This window comes from Oryctolagus cuniculus, chromosome 7, assembly GCF_051225735.1.
Source record: "Oryctolagus cuniculus isolate XC-2025 breed Fujian yellow rabbit chromosome 7, ASM5122573v1, whole genome shotgun sequence".
Lineage (NCBI taxonomy): Eukaryota > Metazoa > Chordata > Mammalia > Lagomorpha > Leporidae > Oryctolagus > Oryctolagus cuniculus.
In genome coordinates, this window is record NC_142873.1 from 31309803 (window position 1) to 31330444 (window position 20642).

A 20642-nucleotide genomic window follows, 5' to 3' on the forward strand; every position below is an offset into this window, starting at 1 on the left:
TGATGAGATCCTCAGAGGTTATCCAATTAACTGTTTCTCAACCTTCTTTAGCTTATGCTGTCTCTTTTGATGTTATTCCAAATAAGTTAAATATTTTGTTAAGAAACAAGCTCATTCGAGTATCTTTCCAAATTAACACCTGAGGAGTCTGATGCATTACCTTTGTTGAGAAATGCTGGGACAACCTCCTTGCGTGCATGCCAACTGGCTGCCAGAGCTGGATTCCTGTACCTTTGTTGGCAGTTAATCTAAGCATCAGTGTGTTCTTCCACAGATGGAAAGAAATCCATATAGTTAGATAGATACAGACATATAGAGATACAGATATACCTATCTATATCTATATACAAAATCAGGGGAAATCACCATAGCAGAGCAATGATAAAAAGCAAACTTTGGGGCCTGTATTGTGGTACAGTGAATTAAGCTGCAGCTAGCAGTGTTGGCATCCCATATCAGAGTGCTGATTGAAAGACCAGCTGCTCTGTCTCTCAGTGAGCTTCCTGCTAATGCACCTGGAAAGGCAACGGGAGATGTCCCAAATGCTCAGACCCTGCCATCCATGTGGGAGAACAGATTGGGATTCCTGGCTTCTGGCTTCAGCCTGGCCAAGCCTTGGCTGTTGTGGCTGTTTGGAAAGTAAACCCCCCTCACCTCCTTTTCTTTCTCTCCCCTCCTCTTTGTGTCACTCTGCTTTTCAAATCAATCAATCTTAAAAAAAAAAAGTTTCATTATATTAATTAGTCATTTAAAAGAGCTGTGTATCATTTACAGTTGGGTTATACATATATTTTATATATGTCATATTTTGCAATATCTGTCTTCTTTTACTCTGGTACCAAAACCTTCCTCTCCCCACCCCAAAACAATCAGAACATTTTGGGAAGGGGACAGATGACAGTCTCCCTACCCTCTGGTTCTTCTCTGAAATTCAACCCTAAGGGCTCCTTTTGAGTTAAAGGCCCAATCTCAGATAAAATGCAGTTCTTCTAGGACCTCTGTGGTTCGAAGAGTTAAACTGAGGCCTGCAGTGCTGGCATCCCATATGGGCGGTGGTTCAAGTCCTGGCTGCTCCACCTCCAATCCAGCTCTCTGCTAATGTGCCTGGGAAAGCAGCAGAGGATGGACCAAGTCTCTGGGCCCTTGCACTTATATGGGAGACCCAGAATAAGCTCCTGGCATCACCCTGGCTATTGTGGCCATTTGGGGAGTGAACCAGTGGATGGAAACTATCTCTCTCTCTCTCTCTCTGTTTCTCCTTCTCTCTCTATCTGTAACTCTGCCTTTTTTTTAAATTTATTTATTTATTTGAAAGACAGAGTTACAGAGAGGCAGAGACAGAGAGAGGTCTTCCATCTGCTGGTTCACTCCCCAAATGGCCACAAGGACCAGAGCTGGGCCTATCCGAAGCCAGGAGCCAGGAGCTTCCTCCAGGTCTCCCACATGGGTGCGGGGGCCCAAGGACTTAGGCCATCTTGTAATGTTCTCCCAGGCCATAGCAGAGAGCTGGATTGAAAATGGAGCAGCCAGGACTCGAACAGGCGCCCATCCGGCCTGCAGGGGCTGCAGGTGGCGGCTTTACCCACTACACCACAGCAAGGGCTCCAATCTGCCTTTCAAATAAATAAATAAATCTTTTAAAAAAAAATCTCCCCCAAATAGGAATTATTAAAGTTGTTCTCTATTACCTTGAAGGATAAGTACATGGAAGAAAAGATGAGATAATTTCGGGGACTCACAGGGAGGTAAATGTTCCAGAAAGGCAAAAAACCAGTGGAGGAACTTTCTAGCTTTAAGGGAAGGTGAGTTTGGAAAAGCCTGGGCCTGGAAGAAGCATTCTCTGCCTTCTTATGTTTTAGGAATGTAATTTCACTGTGAGGCAAGATAGTCACGCCAAGATTCTGGTTTTTTCCAAGAACCAGAGCTGCTGGAAAATGACCCAGAACTTCTTGTGCAAGTCCGTCACTTATCTCTTTGCCAGGACTGGCTGCCGGCCACATCTCCATGCTGGTCTTTGGAGACGAAACACGTAACCACTTTCTGGTGATCGGCCAGGCGGTGGATGATGTGCGCCTGGCACAGAACATGGCCCGGATGAACGATGTCATTCTGTCACCGAACTGCTGGCAGCTGTGCGACCGCAGTATGATTGAAATTGAGAGGATTCCAGATCAGAGAGCAGTGAAGGTAGGCGCGACGCTGCTGCTTGCTCACGTCCTGCCCCATCCTGCCAGAGGCCCCTGTCTGGGAAGCTCCAGCGAGGGAGGCTGGCACGGGGCAGTCTGGGGAGGCTACCAGACGTGAGCCCTCTGTGGGGGGAGCTGAGCCCAGTGAGCTGGACGAGGAAAGGAGGAGGCTTCCCTGTGGGTAACTGAGGAAGTGGAGGTGGGCCAGTGACCTTGCTCCAGGAACAAGAAGGGTCTCATGGCCATTCCCTAGGAGAGTCATTGGAGGGTTTTCATTTTGACTACCTGCCACCCTGCTTCCCCGGGGGCCAGAGATCACCGAGGGTGGAGGGATTGGAGGAGCAAGGGCAGCAAAGTTGAGGGAGGGAAGAGAGACCTTTCCCAGGGCCCTGCATCATGGGAAACACTGGGGTTAAGCTGAAGGTTGGGGCTGGCGCTGTGGTGTAGCAGGTAGAGGTGCCTCCTGCAGTGCTGGCATCCCATATGCGTGCCGGTTCAAGTCCTGGCTGCTCCACTCCTACCCAGCTTGGGCCCCTGCACCCGAATGGGAGACTCAGAAGAAGCTCCTGGCTTCATATCGGCGCAGCTCTGGCCATTGTGGCAGTTAGGGAGTGAACCAGAGGATGGAAGATCTCTCTCTGCCTCTCCTCTCTCTATGTAACACTGACTTTCAAATAAATAAATAAATCTTTGAAAAAAAAAAAAAAGGCTGAAGGTTGACTATAAGCAGAGCTGCCCTTAGAGCTTGGCCAATTAGAGAAGCTGAGCTTTGAGGGGGAGAAAGGGGAGGAAAGCTGTGTTGCTGGATGAGCCAAAGGAATGGGACTGCATAGCAGAAAGAAAGCAAGCAGAGAATCCATGTGGATGCTGCCTCTCTCCACAGCCCTCACCATCACCAGCCCCCATTCCCTCTTCAGCAGCCACGCTGAGCCATCCCGCCCTTTCTCATCTTACTCATTCTTTTAACTTTCAGGATTGAATTAGTTTTTTTTAAAGTATTTATTTATTTATTTGAAAGGCAGAGTTACAGAGAGAGAGAGAGAGAGAGGAGAGGAGAGGCAGAGAGAGAAAGAGAGAAAGAGAAAGTCTTCCATTGGCTGTTTCACTCCCCAAATGGCTGCTGCAGCCAAAGCTGGGCTGATCTGAAGCCAGGAGCCAGGAGCTTCTTCCTGGTCTCCCACGTGGGTGCAGAGGCCCAAGGACTTGGGCCATCTTCCACTGCTTTCCCAGGCCATAGTAGAGAGCTGGATTGGAAGTGGAGCAGCCAGTTCTCGAACCAGCGCCCTATGGGATGCCGGTACTGCAGGCGGCCGCTTTACTTACTATGCCACAGCATTAACCCCTGAATTAGTTTTTTTTTTAATTTTTTTAATTTTTATTTTTAATTTTATTTTTTTGAAAGGCAGAGTTAGACAGTGAGTGAGAGAGCAAGAGAGACAGAGAGAAAGGTCTTCCTTCTGTTGGTTCACCCCCCAAATGGCTGCTATGGCCGGCGCGCTGCGCTGATCTGAAGCCAGGAGCCAGGTGCTTCCTCCTGGTCTCCCATGCGGGTGCAGGGCCCAAGGATTTGGTCGATCCTCCACTGCCTTCCCGGGCCACAGCAGAGAGCTGGACTGGAAGAGGAGCAACCAGGACAGAATCCAGCGTCCCAACTGGGACTAGAACCTGGGGTGCCGGCGCCGCAGGCAGAGGATTGGCCAAGTGAGCCGCGGAGCCGGCCTATTTTTTTATTTTTTTAAATGTGTTTTTTCTCTTTGAATGATAGTTTAGATGTGAATAGTTTACACAGCCTTTTTTTTTTTTTTTTGAGATTTATTTATTTGAAAGTCAAAGTTACACACAGAGAGAAGGAGAGGCAGAGAGAGAGAGAGGTCTTCCATCCACTGGTTCACTCTCCTGTTGGCTGCAACAGCGGGAGCTGTGCCGATCCGAAGCCAGGAACCAGGAGTTTCTTCTGGGTCTCCAAGGACTTGGGCCATCTTGTACTGCTTTCCCAGGCTATAGCAGAGAGCAGAGAGCAACCGGGACTCAAACTGGTACCCATGTGATATGCCAGCACTGCAGGCAGTAGCTTTACCTGCTACACCACAGAGCCGACCCCTGAATTAGCTTTAAGCTTCCAGAAGAGTTGTAAAAATAACACAGGGAATTTCCACAGAGCCCTCACCCAGCTTCCGCTCATGCTAACATCTGAACATAACCAAAGAGCAATAATCAAAACCAGGAGATTAACACTGGCGCAACAGGAATGCAAATCCATGAACAGTTTCCTTATAATACATACTTTCTGTGAACTTTTTGAAGACATGGCTTTCAAAAATGTTTTGCTCTAAAACAAATGTTGCCTTTTTTGTTGTTTTTTGTTTGTTTGTTTAGACAGGCAGAGTGGACAGAGAGAGAGAGACAGAGAGAAAGGTCTTCCTTTGCCGTTGGTGCACCCTCCAATGGCCGCCGCGGCGGGCGTACAAATGTAGCCTTAATTCTATGTCCACTAAATTTTTAAAGTACCCTCATACTATTTTCTTATTAAAGACTTTATTTAAATTTTTTTCCCACAATTTTGCTCAGTGAAATGGTCTAAGGTTCTTTTTTTTTTTTTTTTTTTAAGATTTATTTATGTATTTGAAGGGCAGAGTTAGAGGCAGAGGCAGAGAGAGAGAGATCCTCCACCTGCTGGTTCACTCCCCATGTGGCCACAACATCCAGAGCTGGGCCACTCTGAAACCAAGAGCCAGGAGCTTCCTCCAGGTCTTCCATGCAGGTACAGGGGCCCAAGGACTTGAGCCACCCTCCGCTGCTTTCCCAGGTCTCAGCAGAGAGCTTGATTGGAAGTGGAGCAGCCGGGCTTGGGCTGGCACCCATATGGGGCACCAGCAGGGTAGGCAGCAGCCTTACCCGCTATGCCACAGTGCCGGCCCCAGGTCTAAGCTTCCATACGTGATATCCCATTGCAGCTTGTGATTTTTTTTCATTACTGTCTTGCAGTCTGTAACAGTTTTCAGTCTTGCCCTGTCTTTTATGACCTTAACACTTCAGAAGAGCATCGATCCATTGTTTTGTATAATGTCCCTCCTTTCGATGTGCTTGATGTTTTCTCATGATTGGGTTGAGTTTATGCATTTTGGGTGTTTTTGACAAGAACACCACAGAGAAGAAGTGCCATTCTCAATGTGTCATTTCACAGAGCCCATGATCTAGATATCTTAGTGTTGATGTTCCTAGTACTTTTGGGGGGGGCATTATTGTCCCCTTTTCCTTTGAGACTTTTGAGATGGAAATGATGTACAGTTTAACCAGATTTTATTTGAATCAGCATGTTATGAAGAGGGGAAAAGAGCAGGAAAAAAGTTCTGAGACTGCAGAACTGTCAAGCTAGTCCTCTGGAATGACCCTCTGTGTACCTACTGAATGTTGAGGTCTGCACCAACACCAGGAAAGACTTTGTGAAATTTTTTTTTTTTTTTTTTTTGACAGGCAGAGTGGACAGTGAGAGAGAGAGACAGAGAGAGAAAGGTCTTCCTTTGCCGTTGGTTCACCCTCCAATGGCCGCCGCTGCAGCCGGCGCACCGCGCTGATCCGATGGCAGGAGCCAGGATCCAGGTGCTTTTCCTGGTCTCCCATGGGGTGCAGGGCCCAAGCACCTGGGCCATCCTCCACTGCACTCCCTGGCCATAGCAGAGAGCTGGCCTGGAAGAGGGGCAACCGGGACAGAATCCGGCGCCCCAACCGGGACAGAACCCGGTGTGCCGGCGCCGCAAGGTGGAGGATTAGCCTATTGAGCCACGGCGCCGGCCGACTTTGTGAATTTTCAATCTAAGATTACAGCTTTACAAATTGAAGATCTTCATTGTTTAATATGCCAAGCACTGTATCATGTCCCAGATATTCAAAAGCATATTCCTCGACTTTGTGCTATGAAATTACACTCTAGGGACCAGCACTGTGGCACAGTGGGTTAAAGCCTCAGCCTGCCGTGCTGGCATCTGTTATGGGTGTCGGTTTGAAACCTGGCTGCTCCACTTCCAATCCAGCTCCCTGCTAATAACCTGGGAAAGCAGTGGAAGATGGCCCAAGTGCTTGGGCCCCCGCACTCACGTGGGAGACCAGGAAGAAGCTCCTGGCTCCTGGCTTCAGATCAGCTCAGCTCCAGCCAGTGTGGCCATTTGGGGAGTGAAACAATGGATGGAAGAATTCTCTCTGTCTCTGCCTCTCCCTGTAACTCTTTCAAATAAATAAAATAAATCTTTTTTTTTAAATTATACTCCAAGGATGAGACAACCCTCAGAATAACCAAAAACTTCTCTTCTTATCTTATTTAGGTTAACTTCTTAAAGCCACCCCCTTCTTTTAATTTTGATGAATTTTTCAACAAGTGTATGACCTTCATGGACTATTACCCTTCTGGTGATCACAAAAGTAAGTACCGGCCGGCGCCGCGGCTCACTTGGCTAATCTTCAGCCTGCAGTGCTGGCACCCTGGGTTCTAGTCCCGGTTGGGGCACCGGATTCTTTCCCGGTTGCTCCTCTTCCAGTCCAGCTCTCTGCTGTGGCCCGAGAAGGCAGTGGAGGATGGCCCAAGTGCTCCTGCACCCCATGGGAGACCAGGAGGAAGCACCTGCCTCCTGGCCATAGACAAGGGCCTCTGCCTCCACCAGCAGTCAGCAGGGTCTCATTAGCTCCACCACTGGCTCAGAACTCCTCCACACTGCTCCCCCTGGTCCATACCATGCACAAAGGAGACCTGCCTGCCATTTCCTGAGCAGGGATTCTAAGTCGACCTCCCATCCCATCCTCCTGTCTCTCCCTAGCACTGCCTCCTTTCCCTTGCTTTCCAGACATTTCTAAGTCTCTCTCATGATGAAAGACGGAAAAGGAAGAAGCATCTGCGCAGTCTGCTTTCCTCTTGTAACCTTCACCGACAACTTCCCAGAGGAGTGATCTCTGTATTTTTGGTACCTGCTCTTCCATCTCTGTTTGCCCAGCGAACGCGGAGGGCACGTGCTTCGGGGCAGATGCTCGTCTGCTCTTCAGTCTTGCTCCCCTGATGTCTAAATGCTGCCCTCTTGCTCTTCTGTCTAGGAGACAGTTTATATCAAGGCCACAGAGGGCAGTTCCCTTGCCAAACCTGGTGGCCTCTTGCCAGGCTTCGTCCTTGGTGGTTCACCTTAGACTCCTGCCCTTTTTTGGGGACTGCCTTCTCCTTGAGTCCAAACCACCTGTTTTTAGTACCTTTGCTTGGTGTCCTTCCCATTCCTTGAATGTTGTCGGGTTCAGGAATCTATCCTTGACCTTCTAGTCTTCTCCATTCACTTCTTGATGAATCATTCATTTGTGCTCAACCTCCAACAGACTAGGATTGTTACCAGAAAGGACTGGAACATAGGACTTTGTCTTCCTTCAAGAAAAGCATTTCAGACAAATGAAGACAATATACCTGGCAGGCCAGGCAGGCATCCCAGCAAAGAACTAGCAGTCCAGGGGCTGGTGTTGGTAGGTTATGAATGGTAGGTTATGAGCGCTTGTTCAAGTGCCAGCTGCTCCAATTCTGATCCAGCTCCCTGCCAATGCACCTGGGAAGGCAGCAGCAAAAGATGGCCCAAGTACCTGGGCCCCTGCCGCCCAGATGGCAGACCAGGGTGGAGTTCTAGGCTCCTGGCTTCCACCTGGCCCAGACCTGTCTGTTGTAGCCATTTGGGGAGTGAACCTCTCTCTGTGTGTCACTCTACCTTTCAAATAGATCTGTTTTAAAAAGGAAGTGGGAGAAGAACTGAGAGTCTAGACTGCATTCTCTGGCATATTTCTGGCTAGAGGGCTGCCTGTGCGTGGAATTTATGAAGTTCCTCCCAGGGCTGGATCAGCACAGTGTTGTTGGACCAAATAGTCCCCTGGCGCAGGGCTGGGAAGATGTTTCCAGGGGAGGACTGGGACCCACCAAGCAGGGTTGTCTGACAGGGACAAGACTTTTGATGTGCAAATACTGGGCTGCTTCCAATTTCCTCCCTCATTCAACTGCATGTGTTTCCCTTTTTTGTTCTTTGGTGGAAGACCATGGCATGATATTTTAAAAGGTGCTGTGGTGCAGCAGGTAAGGATGCAGTGCCAGCATCCCATATGGGCACCTGTTCAAGTCCTGGTTGCACCACTTCCAATCCAGCTACTTGCTAATGCACCTAGGAAAGCAGCATAAGATGGCCCAAGTGCTTGGGCCCCTGCACCAAGGTGAGAGACCTGGAAGAAGCTCCTGGCTCCTGGTTTCAGATTGGCTCAGCTCCGGCCATTTTGGCCATTTGGGTCGTGAACCAGCAAGTGGAAGATATCAGTCTCTCTCTGCCTCTCTAGCTCTCTCTCTCCATAACTCTCTACCTTTAAAGTAAATAAATAAATCTTTAAAAAGTAAAAGGCACTCACTCTCAAGGTCCTTTAAGTTGTTTGCCTTACCTAAGTCCTGGCCCTAATGGCCAGAATTCAACCAGACTTTTTTATTTTTAAATTTTGGATTAACATGTAATGCGTGCATATTCTAAATGGACACAACAGAACATTTCAATACTTACGTGTAGTGTAAACCAACCGTGCCAGGCAACTGGCTTCTCCATTTCCTTCTCTTTTCCTTTTGCTTGAAGTCTACCATTTCCTCTGTTCTAGTCTTTTTTTTTTTTTTTAAGATTTATTTATTTGAATGCAGAATGTGAGAGAGAGAAGAGAAGAGAAGAGAGGAGAGAGAGGGAGAGAGAGAGAGAGAGAGAAAGAGAAAGAGAAAGAGAAAGAGAAAGAGAAAGAGAAAGAGAAAGAGAAAGAGAAAGAGAAAGAGAGAGAGATCGATCTTCTATTCACTAGTTCACTCTGCCAAAAGCTTGCAACAGCCAGGGCTGGGCCAGGCTGAAGCCAGGAGCCAGGAGCTCCATCCTGGTCTCCCACGTTGTGGCAGGGACCCAAGTACTTGAGTTATCATCTGCTGCTATCCCAGGCACATTAACAGAAAGCTGGATCAGAAGCAGAACAGGCCGGCGCCGTGCCTCACTAGGCTAATCCTCCGCCTTGCGGTGCCGGCACACCAGGTTCTAGTCCCAGTCGGGGCGCCGGATTCTGTCCCGGTTGCCCCTCTTCCAGGCCAGCTCTCTGCTGTGGCCAGGGAGTGCAGTGGAGGATGGCCCAAGTGCTTGGGCCCTGCACCCCACGGGAGACCAGGATAAGTACCTGGCTCCTGCCATCGGCAAAAAAAAAAAAAAAAAAAAAAAAAGAAGAAGAAGCAGAACAGCTGGGACTCAAACCAGCACTCAGATAGAGGATGCCAGCATCCCAAGAGGCCGTTTAATCAGCTGTGTCACGACACCCCCTCCTGTTGCAATTCTTTGTATAGAATATAAAACATCGTTGTGAACCAGAGCCCGTTACACTCAGTCTGTTGTGTTTTGGCACCCATTAGCCAATCCCCCCCGCCCCCCGTCTTCCTGGCCTCTTGTGATGACTTTTTTTTTAAGATTTATTTATTTATTAGAAAGTCAGAGTTACACAGAGAGAGAGAGAAGAAGAGGCAGAGAGAGAGAGAGGTCTTCCATCCACTGGTTCAGCCCATATGGGATGCCGGAACTGCAGGAGGCGGCTTTACCCATTATGCCACTGCGCTGCCCCCCCCCCCCAGTTTCAACCCATTTCCCCTCTTCTCATAGCTTCCCCAGCGGTTTCCTCTCCTCCATAGAGCCTGTACCTCCTACTTATTCTCTCTGCCTTTTTTTTATTAAGATTTATTTATTTGAAAGGCAGAGTTACTGGGTGGGGGGGAGAGAGAGAGAGAGAGAGAGAGAGAGAGAGAGATCGATCTTCTATCTGCTAGTTCAATTCCCAGATGCCCACAACAGCCAGGACTAGGCGTGCCAAATCAGGAGCATGGAATTCCACCTGGATCACCTATGAGGGTGACAGGGGCCCAAGGACTTGAGCCTCATATCAGGCCTCCCAGGATGCATTAGCAGGAAGCTGGAGTGGAAGCAGAGTGGCCAGGACTAGAACCAGGCACTCTGATGTGGGGTGCGAGTATCCCAAGTGGTGGCTTCTCCCCCTCTGCCACAATGCCTGGCCCCAGGATATCATTCTTACTTATGGCAGAATAATATTTCACCATGTACATACAGCACATTTGCTTTATCCATGTATCAGTTGATGGACATCTAGGTTGAGTCCATATCTTAGTTGTTCTGAATAGTGCTACAACAAACATGGGAGTGCAGAAACTCCATCCAGGTCTCCCACGTGGGTGGCAGGGACCCAAACACTTGGGCCATCTTCTGCTGCTTTCTCAGATACATTAGCAGGATGCTGGACCAGAAGTAGAGCAGCCAGGATACGAACTGGCACCCATATGGGATGCTAGTGGGCTTTACCCGCTACACCACAACACTGGTCCCCATTTTTAGCTTTCTGAGGAAACTCCACACTGTTCTCTATAATTGCTGTCCTAATTTGCATTCCCGCTAACTGTGTTAGGATTCTTTTCTCACCACATCCTTATCAGTATTTGCTTTTTTTGTCTTTTTGTTCATAGCCATTTCTAACTGGAATGAGATGATACCTCATTGTGGTTTCATTTGCATGTTCCTGATGTATTGCTAGTGATATTGAGCATTTTGTCATGTATTTGTGGGACAATTGTATTTCTTCTTCTGAGAAACATCTCTTGAGATCCTTTGCTTATCTCTTAGAATTGGTTGTTACTTTGTTGTTCAGTTGTTTGCATTTCTTATATATTCTGAACCTTAGTCCATTTTCAGCTGAATAGTTTGCAAATGCTTTCTCCCATTCATTCTTTTGGTGATCTCTTCACTCTTGCTTCCTTTGCTGTGCAAAGTTTTGTTAGGTTGATGTAATGCCTTTTGTCTATTTTTGTTTTTCATAGCTTCCAGCCTTATATTTATATCTTCGATGCATTTTGAGTTGATTTTTGCATGGAGTTGTGCAGCATGTATAGCTTGATTCAGTCTTTTGCCAGTGGATATCCAGTTTTCTTGGCACCACTTATTGAAGAGACTGGCCTTTTTTAAAGTGTATGTTTTTGGCAACTTTGGTGAGAATCAATTGGATTCGTGGATTAACTTTTAAGATTTCTATTCTGTTCCATTTGTCTATCTATTTGTTTTTATGACAGGACCATGCTGTTTTGGTTCCAGTAGGTCTGTTGTGTGTCTTGAAATCCGGGATTGTGATGTCTCCTGCTTGGGCCTTTTTGTTCACAGCCCAGATTGTTGTCTTGCATTCTAGCACATATGTTTCTTCTGAACATACTCACACACACACAAGTAAGTAAACACCAAACAAATACACACAAACACACACACACAAAAAAAAACAAAGCAAAGGCCGGCACTGTGGCTCAATAGGCTAATCCCCCGCCTTGAGGCGCCGGCACACCGGGTTCTAGTCCCGGTTGGGGCGCCGGATTCTGTCCTGGTTGCCCCTCTTCCAGGCCAGCTCTCTGCTATGGCCCGGGAGTGCAGTGGAGGATGGCCCAAGTCCTTGGGCCCTGCACCACATGGGAGACCAGGAGAGGCACCTGGCTCCTGGCTTTGGATCAGCGCAATGTGCCGGCTGCAGCTCGCCGGCTGCGGCAGCCATTGGAGGGTGAACCAACGGCAAAAGGAAAACCTTTCTCTCTGTGTCTCTCTCAAAAAAAAAAAAAAAAAAAAAAAAAAAAAAAGGCGTAACAAAAATCCTGCCTTTGGACTGTTGTCACTGGATATTAAGTAGAAACCCAATATTAACATGTATAAACTTAAAAAAAAATAGAGAAGGACAGGTCTGTCCTGTGGCAGTTAAAATGCCATTTGGGATCCCCACATCCTATATCAGAGTGTCTGGGTTTGAGTACCCACTCTGCTACCTATTCCAACTTCCTAATAATACATACCCTGGGAATCAGTGCTGAGGGTTCAAGTACTTGAGTCCCTGCCACACATGTGGGAAACCTAGATTGAATTCTTGGCTCCTGGCTTCAGCCTGGCCCAGCCCCTGTTATTGCAGGCATTTGGGGAGTGAACCGGCAGATCAGAGATCTGTGTGTACATATCTACGTGTATATGTGTGTATTTGTATTTCAAATAAATAGATAATCTTTAAAAATGCTAAATTTTATTTGTATATTTGAGAGAGAGAGAGAGAGCCCATCTGCTGGTTTACTCCCCAGATGTCCACAACAGCTGGGCTAGGCTAGAAGCCAGGAGCTGGGAACCAGTAACCAATACAGGTTTCTCAGGTAGTAGTAGGCGTTCAATTACCTGAGCCACCACCGTCTCCTCCAAGAGTGCGCATTAGCAGGAAGATGGAGGCACGAGTCAGGAATGGAACCTGGGCACTTCAGTATGGCACATGGTCTCTGAACTGTGCCAAGCACCTGCCACACATATCTAAGCTTTAGCCTATTTATCCTTCCATACATACACACTGTTCCTTCATCTAAACCAGAAAAGCTGATATCACATGGCTCAAAACCCAGCCCTCTTGTCTCACAGTTGGTCTTTCTGGCCAGCTACCGTCCTGAATTATATCATTAGCTATAAACTCAGGTGGGATCCAAAAGGCCCACTATGTAAAACAGAGACTTTCCATTTCTTAGGAAATTCCAAGGATTTAGATGTTAGCTTCCAGGCACATGGGACAAAGATCTGTCAAATTGGTTTTTTTGTTTTTGTTTTTGTTTTTCTTTGACAGGCAGAGTGGACAGTGAGAGAGAGAGAGAGACAGAGAGAAAGGTTTTCCTTTGCCGTTGGTTCACCTTCCAATGGCCGCCGCAGCCGGCGCACCGTGCTGATCCGATGGCAGGAGCCAGGTGCTTCTCCTGGTCTCCCATGGGGTGCAGGGCCCAAGCACTTGGGCCATCCTCCACTGCACTCCCTGGCCACAGCAGAGAGCTGGCCTGGAAGAGGGGCAACTGGGACAGAATCCAGCACCCCGACCGGGACTAGAACCCGGTGTGCCAGCGCCGCAAGGCGGAGGATTAGCCTAGTGAGCCATGGTGCCAGCCCAAATTGTTTGTTATATCACAAGCACATGCAGTCGTGTAGCTCTCTCTAACCACAGCCACCATGATGGTCCAGGCCTTCACAGCTCCTGCCTTCCTCCTGAGACCCTTGTCTCTCTCCATGTTGGTTCTGTGTCACTTCTTAATCTCATCCTCACGTGGGACTCCAGCCTGGCTAGTCCTCACAGTCCTCCAGCACGCCACGTGCATTCTCGACATTAACCTGCTTGCTTTGCTCTGCTAGGCAAGTCCTCAGTCCTTCCAGAAAACTGCCGCACCTCTGTCAAGATTCCTGAAATTCTTACCTATCCCACGGGGAGACTTTTGTAAAGAAATCAGCTCATAGAGATCACTACTTCTGAGTTTCTCTGGTCCTTGTGGTCTGTTAGGTAGCATTGTTTGTCTACTTAGCTTTTCCATATACACCATGTTTGAATACGCAACAAGACAGGAAGTATCTCAAGGGAAAAGCCCAAGTTTCCTAATTACTGTTTTAGTCCCAAAGAGTGCCTCGCATGGTGTTTTGTGCTTCACATGGTGTTTTGAACATACTAGATAACCAGTAAACACTTTCCAAGTTGAATCTGAGTTTTAATTTATATCCCTTTCAGACTGCATTTTGACTTTTCATCCCCCCCGCCCCCATTATCATTCTGTTCCCTGCTGAAAACCACTTAGCATTTCTCCCTTATTTTTTTGGCTTCTTCAAGTTCATTCCTGTCATCTCTTACCACCCTATTCTAAAGTGTAGTGTTAGGTATTAGGATTTTAGGGTTCGAAGAAGGTGAGGAGGTGGCCAGTTAAAGTAGAGAAGACTTTATTGTAGGGGGGATGGCATGGGTGTTATGGAGGGTGGGGTTGAGCCTGCCTGGATAGAGAACAGGGTTTGAAGCCCGGCCTCATTCTGTTCGGGCAGCAGGCAGCTTGGTGGGGGAGGTGCAGAGCCCCATGTAGACCTTGACAGTGTGGTTAGGGAAAGCACAGAAAGGCTCCTTGGTGAGGTTTACAGTGCATGTCTTAGCACTCTGGAATGTTCCAGGTGCGGGGCTTTTCAGAGCACTAAGCATTCTACTCACCTTTAGATGATCTGTGCCCAGTTTCATGGGGCCTGGGGATTCAGGCCCAGTGACCCAATGGGTTCTATCAGGCCTCGGTGGCCTAATAGGCCTGCTACATAAAACTATCAACAATTGTAGTGAATGGAGCCTTAGAAATAATGAAGCCCACCTGCTTTGTTCCCAGGTGAGGTGAGAAATAGACAACCAAGGCAGTGAAGTGATTTGTTCAGGGTCACATAGCGACTTGATAGCGTCGAAGGACAAACATCACTACAATTAGGGCCAGTTTTGTGGTGCAGAAGGTTTAGCCACTGCCTCTAACACTGGCATTCTATATCAGAGCACTAGTTCAAGTGCCAACTTCCTGCTAACGCACCTGGGAAGGCAGCGGATGATGGCCCAAGTACTCAGGCCCCTGCCGCCAACCTGGGGGGCCCAGATGGAGCTCCTGGTTCCTGGTTTCAGCCTGGCCCAGCCCCAGCTGTTGCAGCTATTTAGGGAGTGAACCAGCAGATGGAAGAGACTTCTCTCACCTCTCTCTCTCTCTCTCTCCCCCTCTCCCTCTCCCTCTCTCTCCCTTTCTCTGTTGCTCTGCTTTTCAAATAAATAAATAAATCTTTTTAGAAAATTACTGTAATTGAAAGATGTTAATTGACTCTTTTCTATTCTAGAAGTGGGAAGCTTCTAGAAACTTCATGAAACAGAATGTGTTCCAATAAGCCAAATAAAGGAGATTGGTTTTATAGATAGAAAACGGGTGCAGAAAGAAAAGACAGATTGGTCATTTCAAAGTTATTTTCTTTGGAAGGCAGGGACAAGGAGACAGATAATGGAAAAAGAGAACTGGTTGATATCAGATTATTTCAGTTACCTTTATTGTGTAAGGATTAAGGCAGAGGAAATTTATTACGGTGCCAGTTAATGCTGGGAGATTTGCCTCTCTCTAGTTCTGGTATTTCTGGATGGTCAGAGGAACAGCTTAGGTTCAGCCTGGTGAAGTGGAACTTCAGCTCCAGTGGTTTCAAGCCTGGTCTGTTGGGGCCCAGTGCAACTAGACCACAACAGTGGCCTTTGCTAATCTTAGCAGTGTCAAGTCTGAGTTGAGAAGTGAGCTTCCTGTATCTTAATCCTGCTGCTCTGTCACCCCCTTCATTCTGTCGCCACCCCCCACCCATGGTCCTCCCCTCATTTTCCGTCCCCACCTACTGTTGTAAGAGTTTTAGATCAAGTCCAGGGGTGAAAATCTCCCCAAGTCCCAAAGCACAATGACAATTAGAATAGGGTTTTGTGCCACAGGCAGCAGAATTTTGGGAAGCCCACCTCTGAGAACTCCTCTTTGGTTTCTTTTGCTCTTCTTGGCCACTAGGTGTCCAAGAATCTCCTCCTGACTGCGCTGTGGGAACCACTGCCCAGGGGAATGGGGCCTGGGAGACCCTTTCCTCCAGCACAGACGGGCCAAGCCGTCCTGAGCCTGCTCTCTCCCTCTGCTCTCTTAGACCTCCTGAGGCTTGCGTGCATGCTGGAGTCTGATCCAGACCTGGAGTTGTCCCTACAGAAGTATGTGATGGAAAGCATTTTGAAGCAGGTATTTTCATAACTAAATGTATTGGGGTGTCAGTGATCTCTGACAGCTGGAAGAATAGATAGATAGATAGATAGATAGGCAGACAGGCAGACTAGCAGGTAGTCAAATGTCTCACTGAAGTAAAAAGAAATTCTCTGTGTAGTTACTATAACTGTGTTGTTCAAATCAGCATACATTAAGAGCCCAAGAGGCCATAATTCATAAACCACACTGTGACATTAGGCATATGCTAGGACTGCATTGCCTTGTAGAACTGGCCAGCTGGAGCTGCTGCAAGCATATAAGAACACATGGTTACCCTTTCTAAAGGCCATATGGCAGAAAAATATCAAGTGGGTAAGTATTGGTAGAGTTTCTCTTAGTCACATGCGTTGACTCTTACAGTTTGAGATTCAACAATACAGGTGATTAGAACACATCAAACTATCTTCAAGCCCCAGAGCTTTTTTCTTTATTTTGTTGGAAAGAATAATTAATTTATTTACTTGAAAGAGAGCAAGACAAAGACAGAGAAATAACTAGCTCCCATCTGCTGGTTCACTGCCCAAATGCACACAATAGCCAGGAGCCAGGAACTCCATCCAGATCTCCCACATAGGTGGCAGAGATCTGAGGACTTAGGCTATCACCTGCAGTCTCCCAGGGTATACATTAGCAGGAAGCTGTTGGAAGTGGAGCCAGAACTGGAACCCAGTCACTCTGATATGGGATGCAGTCACCAAGCAGAATGCCCACCCTAGTTTTTTCTTTTTATTCTCTTAGATATTAACTTTCAAATATATTAATTCATGTGACTTATAACTATAATTTGATTATAATTACCGTACCCACTATATGCCAGTCATTCTGCTCATTCATGTATTAATCCTTGACGGTTCTCAGTAGATATTTTTATCCCCGCTTTCTGTGTGGGAAAACTGAGAACCAGAGTGCTACCAGGCACTTTCCTGAGGTCGTAAAGTAAGAGGTGTGGCTGTGACTTGAATCCTGGCCTGTCTGAATCCTACAATTTTTGCACCGTCTCTCTACTCTTCTAATACGTGTCTTTTTTTTTTTTAAGATTTATTTATTTGAAAATCAGAGTTACACAAAGAGAGAAAGAGAGAGAGAGAGAGGCCACTGATCCACTCCCCAAATAGCTGCAACGGCCGGAGCTGTGCCGATCTGAAGCCAGGAGCTTCAATTTTTTTTTTATTTTTATTTTTTTTTGACAGGCAGAGTGGACAGTGAGAGAGAGAGAGACAGAGAGAAAGATCTTCCTTTTGCCGTTGGGATATGAGAAGGATTCAGTGAGTCACTGGGAGTATTGTGGGGAGGAATCATGAACACGTGGTGAAGAGATACAGCGAAGGGGGCGTAAAAGAAGCCAAAGACAAACCTTTCATGACTTCCATAAGGCTGCCCCGTACCTAAAGAAAAGAGGTCCTAGGACTGGCATAGGAATGGGAGAGGGAGGAGGAAGAAGGGTTGGAGCATGGGCAAGAGGGAGGGAGGATAGGAAGTATCACTATGTTCATAAACATGTATATATGAAATACATGAAATGTGTGTAACTTAAATAAAATTAAAACAACAACAACAAAAGACACAGAAATTTGCCACTTGGGATGCCTGCACTGCATGTCAGATTGCTTGGGTTTGAGTCCTGGCTCTGCTCCTGATTCTAGCTTCCTGGGAAGCAGCAGGTTGATGGCTCAAGTGGGTGTATGTTCACCACCCAAATGGGAGACCCAGATTGAGTTCCTGGCTCCCACACATTTGGGAAGTGAACCAGCAGATACAAGTTCTCCTTCTAACTCCTCTCTCTCTCTCTCTCTCTCTCTGCACCCTTCATCTTGCTGCCTCTCAAATAAAATAAATAAAATTTTCTGAAAAATGGAGGCCCTGGGTGGGCATTGTGGCAAAATGGATTAAGCCACTGCCTGTGACGCTGCCATCCCATATGGGTGCCAGTTGAGTCCTAGCTGCTCCACTTCCTATGCAGCTCCCTGCTAATATGCCTGGGAAAGCAGCAGAAGATGGCCCAAGTACTTGTGCCTCTGCACCCATGTGGGAGTTCCAGATTTCCAGATGAAACTCCTGGCTCCTGGCTTCAGGGTGACCCAGCCCTGGCCATACTGGCCATTGGGGGAGTGAACCAGCAGATGGAAGATCTCTCCCTCTCTCTTCTCTCTCCCTCTCCCTCCCCCTCTCCCATTCTCTCTGTGTAATTCATAAATCTTTAAAATATATCAATAGAGGTCCTTAGAGATACAGGTGGTCCTGTTTTCCAAGCTAAAACTCAGTGTTCATGGTCTGACAGAACCGTTTTTAAGTTATTTGTGAATGAATTCACTTGAAAAATCCAAGAAAGTCATTGTGTTGGTTAGACATTATTAAATGCCCTTTTGTGAAAGGAATTAAATAACACAGAATCAAGCCCACCCTATATAGGAAGGGAGCATGGCTCTATTATCCCCTGTGCCGGTTCTTGCTTTCATCTGGCAAAGGTGCTTCACTTTGTCTATGGAGAATCTGAGACTTTTGGTTTGCTGTGCATTTGATTCAACAAAATTCAAGGCTGATGATGATTGGCAGGGATGATTTATTTATTTATTTTTGACAGGCAGAGTGGACAGTGAGAGAGACAGAGAGAAAAGGTCTTCCTTTGCCATTGGTTCACCCTCCAATGGCCGCCGCGGCCGGAGCGCTGCGGCAGGTGCACCGCGCTGATCCGATGGCAGGAGCCAGGTGCTTCTCCTGGTCTCCCATGGGGTGCAGGGCCCAAGCACTTGGGCCATCCTCCACTGCACTCCCTGGCCAAAGCAGAGAGCTGGCCTAGAAGAGGGGCAACCAGGACAGACTCCGGTGCCCCGACCGGGACTAGAACCCGGTGTGGCAGTGCCGCAAGGGGGAGGATTAGCCTAGTGAGCCGCGGCGCCGGCCAGGGATGATTTAGAAATGCTCTTCTCTCTCATCCCTGCGCCTATTGTGGGTAGGCTTGGTGAGAAGAGGAGGGCTAAATAAAATATGCCACTGTGGAAAGGCAAGAGCAGGGGGACATGGAATGTTGGACAAGGCATCTGAAGATTTGGGTTCTAGTTGGTTACTGTCTCTTCCTACCTCCAACTGGCAATATGACTTGTTTCCTTGATTCTCCATGCCTTGGCAAACTAAGCAGTAAAACAGTGATAAATAATTTTATTTCATTTAAGGGTATAGTGGGATAGAATATGAAAATATTCCAGAAGATACTGGGTTATGATATGATCTGGTTGAATTGCGTAGCATACTATTTTTATTGGAAAAGTATTTCTTTGTCTTATTGAAGTTGCTCATATTGGCACAAGGGAGCTAGCGGTTGGAGTAACAGACTGGCTGCTGGCCTAAACGTAGTGAGCATGATAAGACCCCATGTATGGCCGGCGCCGTGGCTCACTAGGCTAATCCTCCGCCTTATGGCGCCGGCACACCAGGTTCTAGTCCCAGTCGGGGCACCGGATTCTGTCCCGGTTGCCCCTCTTCCAGGCCAGCTCTCTGATATGGCCCGGGAGTGCAGTGGAGGATGGCCCAAGTCTTTGGGCCCTGCACCCGCATGGGAGACCAGGAAAAGCACCTGGCTCCTGGCTTCGGATCAGCGTTATGCGCCAGCCGCAGCGGCCATTGGAGGGTAAACCAATGGCAAAAGGAAGACCTTTCTCTCTGTCTCTCTCTCTCTCTCTCACTGTCCACTCTGCCTGTCAAAAATAAAAAATTAAAAAAATAAAAATTAAAAAAAAAGACCCCATGGAAGGGGTTTGGATAGTGCATTCCATTTCCATCTGCTTGACTTCAGGTGGACTGGCTTGCCTCGTGCCTCACACGTTCTCATAACTTCAACTTCCCCAGAGTCTCAAAAGGCTACTTTCCATCCAGCGATGATTGTGAGTATGAGTGTAGAGAGGAAGGAGCCACTGCCAAGGACGTATGCTACAGAAAGCTGCTGTGTACCTTCCAGATTGACGACAAACAGCTTCGGGGTTATCTGTCTGAGCTTCGCCCAGTGACGATTGTGTTTGTGAACCTGATGTTTCAAGACCAGAACAAAGCAGAGGTCATAGGCTCGGCCATCCAGGATGCCTGTGTGCACATCAGTTCTGTCCTGAAGGTCTTCAGAGGCCAGATCAATAAAGTCTTCATGTTTGACAAGGTAAATGTGAGCTAAGGGCAGGGGAGGGGGGGAGGGGGGGGGCGGGAGCCAGCCAATAGTTTGCAGTTAGCATTCACAGCCAAGCACATGAGTGATTTGGAGGGAAACTAGAAATTTAACCTGTAAGTATCAGTTTATATCTATAAATAGAGTATTTGTATGGCGGGTGTAGTACTGCATCCAGGTATTGTTCCCACTTTCTCTACAGTAGTTTGCTTCATCCTCATGAATACCCTAAGTATTGTTGTTATCTTCATTTTCTAGGTGAGGATGCCAAGGGGGGGATGAGGATTCCAAGACAAGGCCAGATGGAGTTTTACTCGCGATCATCCTGCTAGTGTGCATGTGTGTGTGTGTGTGTGTGTGTGTGGGACAGAGGGGGCAGGACTGAACTCAAACCCAGCTGGTCTCAGGCTGGCCTTTGCAGTCTGCACTTACTGTGCTTAGCCACATCCCACTATGCATACGGTGTCTTCAGCTGGTGTGTAATTATTCCCCAGGGATTTTAGGTCAGGAAACCTTCCTACCCGGAAGCTTATTTGTTTATTCCCGATAATACCCACCTGCCATGTCATCCCCACCATCCTCGGTGGGGAAGCGAGCACGCTTCCCGCTCTCGGATGTTTCTCGCCTA

At 47.6% G+C, this 20642-nt stretch overlaps 1 protein-coding gene across 6 annotated transcripts in view; it reads left to right on the plus strand.

Annotated features, from left to right (window-relative positions):
* The window catches only part of ADCY10 (adenylate cyclase 10), a 147276-nt gene that overhangs the window by 44943 nt on the left and 81691 nt on the right, over positions 1-20642 (plus strand). For 4 of the 6 annotated variants that reach the window (XM_089336620.1, XM_051856005.3, NM_001082153.1 and 1 more), the window contains 4 exon segments: positions 1982-2187; positions 6506-6602; positions 15752-15840; positions 19817-20008. In XM_089336620.1, the coding sequence (XP_089192746.1) occupies positions 1982-2187; positions 6506-6602; positions 15752-15840; positions 19817-20008 (584 nt within the window). 6 annotated transcript variants of the gene reach the window in all.